The 7,633-nt window shown below is 46.2% G+C and overlaps 1 protein-coding gene across 1 annotated transcript; it reads right to left on the bottom strand.

Annotated features, from left to right (window-relative positions):
* Positions 1 to 2,137: 2,137 nt before the first annotated feature.
* LOC121134107 (igE-binding protein-like) lies at positions 2,138 to 3,703 on the bottom strand. The gene is made up of 2 exons (XM_040731734.1): positions 3,373 to 3,703; positions 2,138 to 3,216 (listed from the first exon to the last, which is right to left on the bottom strand). Exons 1-2 carry the CDS (start codon positions 3,701 to 3,703, stop codon positions 2,138 to 2,140), a joined length of 1,410 nt encoding a protein of 469 aa, XP_040587668.1.
* Between the last annotated feature and the right edge of the window lie 3,930 nt (positions 3,704 to 7,633).

Genomic DNA, 7,633 nt, shown 5'->3' with positions numbered 1-7,633 from the left:
TGTCATTTTAATGCCTTTTATAACCAATTGTGCAACAGCAGCTGGATACCAATCAACAATTTTAGCAGGGGAAGCTCGAGGATGGACCCAGCATAAAGGCCCTTGTTGCCAAACAACGGCGGTGGGTAGACCTTGTGTGTTCAAGACACATAACAAAATTGGCTGGGTATAATCTATCCTATCCAGCTGGGCCTGAGTTATAGCTTTCTCGACTTTGCAAAGAGCCTCGCTTGCCGAGGGATCCAATTTCCTTGGGGAGGTGATATGCGGGTCCCCTTCTAAAATATCAAATAGAGGTTTTAATTCAATGGTGGGAATTTTTAAAAAAGGTCTTAGCCAATTAATATCACCCAATAACTTTTGAAAATCATTTAGAGTTTGTAACTTATCTTTTCTAATTTCAACCTTCTGTGGTCTAATGAAATCAGGTCGGATAACCGAGCCCAGGAATGATCCGGAGTCGGTTATTTGTACCTTTTCAGTGGCTAGGGAAAGTCCCCATTGACTTAATTGCTTTTGTAAGACAGGGAACATTTGCTGTAAAACTGTAAGATCTTGATGACATAACAGCACATCATCCATATAATGGATAGACAGGACCTGCGGGAACTGTCTTTTAACTGGGGCAAGTGCCTGATCAACAAAGAGCTGACAGATGGTTGGACTATTGGCCATTCCCTGAGGCAAAACTTTCCATTGGTATCTCTTATCTGGTTCTGCATGATTTAAAGAAGGTACCGTAAAGGCAAAACGCGGGCGATCAACGGGATGTAAGGGTATGGAGAAAAAACAGTCCTTAATATCTATGATCAGAAGGGGCCACCCTTTTGGCAGGGCAGTGAGTAGAGGCAATCCTCGCTGGACCGGACCCAATAGTAACATTTGTACATTAATGGCCCTTAGGTCATGCAACAAGCGCCATTTTCCCGATTTCTTTTTGATAACAAAAATCGGAGTATTCCAAGGCGAAGTGGATGGTTCTATATGACCAAGGCAAAGCTGTTCTGTAATTATTTTCATGATGGCATTCAGTTTCTCGGAGGTTAATGGCCACTGAGGAACCCATACCGGGTCCTCCGTCTTCCATGGTATGGGTCGTGCTGCCTCAGTGGCGCTCAAGAAAAAACCCAAGCCCGTTTTACCTTCATGAGGTCGGGGTGATATAGGGCGGGGATTGCCTTGCTCAAGACGTCCCAAGCCCCGGCCTTCTTGAAACCCCATCTTTTCCATCATGTTTCTAACTGAGGGCGAATAATTATTGGTTAAGGTAAGGCCCATTTCTGTTAGGATGTCTCTACCCCATAAATTAACTGGTAAGGGTAAGACATAGGGGGTAAATTGGCCTCTCAGTCCTTCTGAGGATTCCCAAGTTAGGGCACTAGAGCTGATGTCAGGGCTGGATTGATATCCCAGCCCCTGTAGAGAATGAGAGGACTGTGTGACCGCCCAACTTTTTGGCCACCAATGTGTTGAAATAATACTTTTGTCAGCCCCTGTATCCAAAATGCCCTCAAAACTTTTGCCATTAATTCTAAGAGTTAACTTAGGCCTTGTATTTAGTGCCACAGTTAAATAGGCCGAGTCCGTCCCTGTGGATCCCATCGGACCTTTTATATCTTGTGAAATTTGATCTTTTGCTGGAAGCAATACAAGCTGAGCTATCCTATCCCCCTTATGGATGGAGAAAACACCTTGGGGGCTGGAACAAAGAATTTGAATATCTGGAATATGGTGGTTATCAATTATTCCAGGATGTACAATTAGTCCCTGCGCAGTAAGGGCACCACGGCCTATTATAAGTCCTATCATACCATCAGGCAATGGGGGATGCAAAGGTGCCGCAGGCACTGGATGGACCCCCATATGTGGCATTAGTAGGACTGAGGTGGCGGCACGCAAGTCCATCCTGACGTCTCTTGTGGAGTCGTCTCCTCCTCGGAACTGGCCTTGGCAAACTGAGTCCCGTATCTTTGCGGGCCCCGGGATCGGGGGCCCACCTGGCCGTTTTTTGGCTCTTGGTCAGCTGTACCTGGTTTACGGGGGAAGGAGATTGCCCTTAAGGTCTCTTATGGATCTGCATTGGCTTGCCTTATGGTAGCCTTTCCCACATCTGGCACAGATAGTATCCTGACCCTTTTTAGAGCTCGACATTCTTTTTTAGGTGCCCTGGCTTTCCACAATTAAAACAGAGCCTCCGATCCTTGAAGCCCGTCGGTTTTCTTTGTGATTGAAGAATGGCAGCCGCCAAGCCTGCATTAGTAAGCGGTCCTCCGAGTTCTCTGCATACCCTGAGCCAATCATCCAAACCTTTTCCTTTCCTAGGGGCAATTGCTGTTTTACATTCTTGTGTAGCCTGCTCGAAGATGAGCTGTTCTATCAACGGCTTAACCTGCTCTGTATCTCCAAAAATTCTTCCTGCCGCTTCCGTCATCCTTGCCACAAAATCGGAAAACGGCTCCTGAGGTTGTTGTATAATCTTGGTAAGTTGTCCACCTGCCTTCCCTTTCTGCGTAAGTGACTTCCATGCCCTAATTACCAGGGTGGCTATTTGAGCATATGCGCCCCAAGGGTAATTAATTTGGTTCACAGCATAGACTCCTTGTCCTGTAAGCAGATCGAAATTCCATTCTCTCTGCTCTGGGGTGAGTGCTATGGCGTTAGCCCTCGCCTGTGACTGGGCAGCCTCATGCCATAATGCTCTCCATTCCATATATTGCCCCATATTTGGTAATACTGCCTTCACCACCATCTGCCAATCGGCAGGAGTTAGGGGATCCAAGGCAAGCCTTTCTATCTGCATAATAGTAAAGTTGGCATTAGGTCCATAATTACGAACCAATTCTGCCAATTCTTTTATCTGTTTATACTCAACCGGAGTATGTACCCGCCCTCCATTCTCTACTTCGAAAACGGGGAAGGTGAGATGGACCTTTCTTCTAATTTTTTCAGGTAAAAAGGAGAAACTATGTAAACGCCCTTCATAAGGGGGGGGAGAGAGCGGCATAGGCGGAGCAGATGGAGTTGCTATCGCTTTTGCTGAGGCCTTGCCCTTGGGTAGCAGTTTAGAGAAAAACTCCCCATCCGGGTGATATCTCTCCACCTCGTACTTTGTAGCCTCTTCTTCTAGTTCTGTCTCATCTCCAGGGCCTAGAGAGTCTTGTTCGGAATCAGAAGACTCAGAACTGGCGGAGCTGCCGAGGTTCAGCGCCTCCAGTTCTTTAAAAGGATACATTTGACCTGTCCCTTTAGTGGAAAGGCCAGGAAGGGCATCTGGTTTTGCTATAATGTTCTCTCCTAAAACAGGAGGGCTCTTTTTCTTAGTTTTTCTTTTGTATACCTCCGTTTTCTCTCGCGCGCCTGACCTCTCACTACGTTCGGTTTCTGACATGCTATCCTGGGTTACCTCGAGAATGGCCTGACCCTCTACAACGGCCGCCTGGCAAGCTTCATCCTCAATACAGTTCTTCACTAGTTTCCATACTGCCTTGGTCCCTATCCTTAGGTCTCTTTGCTCTAGGTGTCGATCAAGATCCCTCCCCAACTTATTCCATGATGCCAGGGTGAGAGAGCCAGAAAGGGCATACCAGGGTGCCACACGATCGACCTCCTTGACAAAGCTCCGTAACGTCTTTCTGTCAACCTTGATATTCCTCTGCTTTAATACAGTCTCCAAGGTAGTTAATATGGATTGAGAGGACCCCATGGTGGCTGCAGCTTATCTACGTCTGACTAATCACCACCGTTACCAATGGTACAGATGACCGCGGCTTATCTACGTCCGTCTTACAGCAAATGGGGAAAAACGAAAGCAAAGGACAGAAGAGACTGTTCAGGCCCCTTTATCTACAGGAGGCTTAGGTGACCAGTATAAAGAAGACAAGAACAATACCAAGGAGGACGATTGCTTCAGGCAAACCCTCCCAAGGCGGAGACAACCCCAGACCAAAGTCCCAGATCAGCATACCTCTCCGAACTTACCTGCCTGCAGTTCTGAATCCTCCTCGTTTCCAAGGGGTCTTCGATGGTGCGGACGATGGCTTGGTCAGTTTCCCGGGTTTCGGCACCAGTTGTCCCGCGCTCTATCTCGCCCGCAAGAATGACGCGGCACACGATCAGGATCCTTCTGCAGTAAGCTTTATTGCTCCTGAGAGGAGGAGCATAAGCTATCACAAAGCGAAGACCCCACGCCCTAACGGGACTCTCCTTATATAGAGAGTTTCTCTCGCCTCGGACGTGGCAGTTAATTACTGGTCCAATTATGTCACCCGAGGTGACGTAAGGCACAGGCACCCCCGGCCTCGTGGGCAGGGAGCTCCTGCTCATGCGCAGCAGGGTTGTCATTGCAACTGTCAGGCGGATGTCAGCGCCATCTCGCCATGGCGTGGTTCCAGGGCAGCGCCCAACATCTCCTCACAGGGACTAACATGAGTAAAGAAACCTGTTGACTATGGTAATAGGTTATCAAGGAGAGGAGAAAATCCCGCCACACTTGTAAACAGGCACCTGCCGCTTTTCTCGTCAAAGGAGAGAAGATATAATCCTACGTTTGTGTTACTCCTTCACTCCGTGTCCTTTCCCTTTACATCTCAAAGACAAAGGATTAACTTTACTACTTCTTTTGCATTGCATATCTCCTGGAATCTTATCATGTATTCATTTTATGTATGAGAACTGTGGTAACCCGTCTTGGTTGCCAAGTTGAGTACATCTGAACTCAATGGAAACAGAAGCAACTGGACATCCCTGGGTTGAGAAAATGCCCCCACCAAATTGGCCTGTGGGCAAACCTGTAGTGCACTTTTTTAAAATTGATGATTCATGCAGAAAGGCCCAACTCACTGCGGGCAGTGCCACCCCGGGCTGGTGGTCCTGGATGCTATAAGAAAGCAGGCTGGGCAATCCATAGGGAGCAAGCCAGTGAATAGCAGCTGTACATGGCTTCTGCATCAGTTTCTGCTTATAGGTTTCTGCCTGGAGTTCCCTGCATTAGTTTTGCTCAGTGATGGATTGTGGCCTGAGAGTTGTAAGATAAAATAAATACCTTTCCTCCACTCTGGAAGTTGCTTTTGGGCGTGATGTTTTATCACAGCAATAGGAACCCTAACTAAGATAACAATTTATAGAAGGAAGCATTTAATTGTGCTTATGGTTTAAGGGCATTGGAGTCCATGAAGGTTGAGTCAACCCTCAGTAGCAAGAGCAGCTGAGAACTCACATGTGCCTCTCCCTCTATCTTTTTTTCTCAGAGATTTGAAGTTTAACTTTAGGGGTCTTCCATCTGCTTAGTCAGGCTTTCTCCTAGATGGTTATTTATTTGCTGAGACTTCTGTGAATAGGAGTGTTTCTATGATCCCTTTCTCAGTGTATTTGTTGTCAGTGTGTAACAAATCTACCATTTTTTTCCTAAGTTGATTTTGTATGTAACCTGGGTAGTTTGGTGTCAACTGGACACAAACTAAAGTCACTGGAAAGGAGGGCGCCACAACTGAGAAAATGTCTCAGTAAGCTCAGTAAGTTGTAGACAAGCCTGTAGGACATTTTCTTAATTAGTGATTGATGTGGGAGGGCCTAGGCCATTGTGGGTGGGGCCATCCCTGGGCTGGTGGTTCTGAGTTCTATAAGAAAGCTGACTGAGCAAGCCATGTGGACTCTAAAAGCCCCCAATTCAGCTCCTGCCCCTAGGTTCTTGCCTCTAGGTTCCAGCCTTGGATACTTTTGATGATGAACTGCCTTATGGAACTGTGAGTGAAATTAACCATTTCATCCCCATGTTGCCTTTAGTCACAATGTTTCATCACAGCAATAGTAACCCTAACCAAGACAAGTTGGTGCCAGCATAGTGGGGTGTTGCTGTGACAGACCTGCCCATGCGTTTTGGAGGATTGTGGAAGGACTTTGGAACTTCAGGCTATAAAAATCCATTGAGTGTTATGAGATCATTGGGGTGTTCTGAAGGGGTCTGGAAGATAAAAATGTTGAGAGCAGTACAAAAGACAGAGGCCTGGCTTGTAAAATTTCAGAGGGAAAACAAGACTCTACTGTGCCTTTTGAGTTAATAATCTTTGGTTCTGATTATCTGGGGCTAAAAACTGAGCTGTGACTAACAAGAGACCAGAACCAGTAAAGTAAAACCTTTGCTTTACTGGGACAATAGATTCTGGTCAGATGGAGCTAAGAAATTAGTGGTGATTAAGAGACCAGCATCACTGAGGTGAGATGTGGGAACTGGCAGTCAGACTTGGTAGTGTAAGAGTCACCTGTTGGGGGAAGTCCTGTGCATTTGTCAATAAAGCACTGTCTGGCCAATAGGGTATCTAGATAGGAGGGACTAGGAATCCAGAAGGACTCTGGGTAAGAGAAACACAAGTCAACATGTAACGCCATGGGGTAGGAAGCCCGGAACTATTCTCCGGTAAGAAACATACTTAGATTAACAATTATGGAGTAATTACTTAAGTCAGAGCTAGCCAGTAAGAAACAAGCAAGGCCAACAGCTTCATAATTAATATAGCCTCCTGTGTGTTTATTTGGGACTGATGCGGCTCTAGAACCAGGCTGGCGGGAAGGCTCCTCTCAAAGAAAAAGCTTCCCTTTACAAAAGTCACCCAGGTGGTGCTTGTTTTGAAGACATGTAGAGATCATTTAAAGCAGCTGAGGCTTGGAACCGAGAGAGGTCATGGTAGGCCATTGGAGAAAATGCAGCCTCAGTAGAAGTTGAAGGCCCAGGATTGAAGGGCATGGAAGCAAGTTGAGGATTGGCACCAAGAAGATAGCCCATGAGACGCTACTGACGAAAGGACAGCCCAGTTGTAGCAGAGGACCCCTGCATTTTGGCGATGACAGTTCTGTGTGATGACCACCAAGAATAGCAGTTGTGGTATAGCAGAGCTGGCAGAAATTCGGAAGACACACTGTGTATGCTGCAGATGGAGAGCCAGAGCAGTGAGCCCTTTGGAGGAGCCAAAAAGACTGTGAGTAAACCCTAGGTAATTGAACATGGAGTTATTTACACTTTTGGCATTTGGTTTTGCTTTGTTCAGATTGTGACTATGTTCCGGTCCTTCTGTCTGGAAGTAAAAAATAAATTAATTTATTATTGATTTGACAGGAGCCTGCAGTTGACTTTGAATTTTAAAAGAGATTTGGGATTTTAAAAGAGACTTGCTATTTTGAAGAGACTGAATTTTTAAAGGTTGTGGGACTTGAAATTTTGGAGTATTTTATATTGTGGTGTTGACATTAATGTGTGATCTTGGGGTGAATAAGAAAGGTTGTGGCTTAATAGTGGTGTGTTTGTGTTTTAAGTTGACAAGGGGTTTGTTATGTTGGTTAGTTTTATGTCAACTTGACACAAGCAGAGTCCCTGGAGAGGAGGGAATCTCTGTTTCAGCAAGATCAAACTATAGGCAAGCCTATAGGGCATTTTCTTAATTAGTGATTGATGTGGGAGGGCCCAGGCCATTGTGAGTGGGGCCACCTCTGGGCAGGTGGCTCTGGGTTCTGTAAGACAGTTGACAGTGCAAATTGTGGAGAACAAGCCAGGAGGCAGCACTCCTCCATGGCCTGTGCATCAGCTTCTGTCTCCAGGTACATGTCGTCACTGCTTTGGATGATAAACGCTATATTGCGCTGT

The sequence above is a fragment of the Mesocricetus auratus genome, unplaced genomic scaffold (genome assembly GCF_017639785.1).
Source record: "Mesocricetus auratus isolate SY011 unplaced genomic scaffold, BCM_Maur_2.0 Super-Scaffold_100026, whole genome shotgun sequence".
In the NCBI taxonomy this organism is placed as follows: domain Eukaryota; kingdom Metazoa; phylum Chordata; class Mammalia; order Rodentia; family Cricetidae; genus Mesocricetus; species Mesocricetus auratus.
This window is presented reverse-complemented; position numbering and strand designations above follow the sequence as displayed.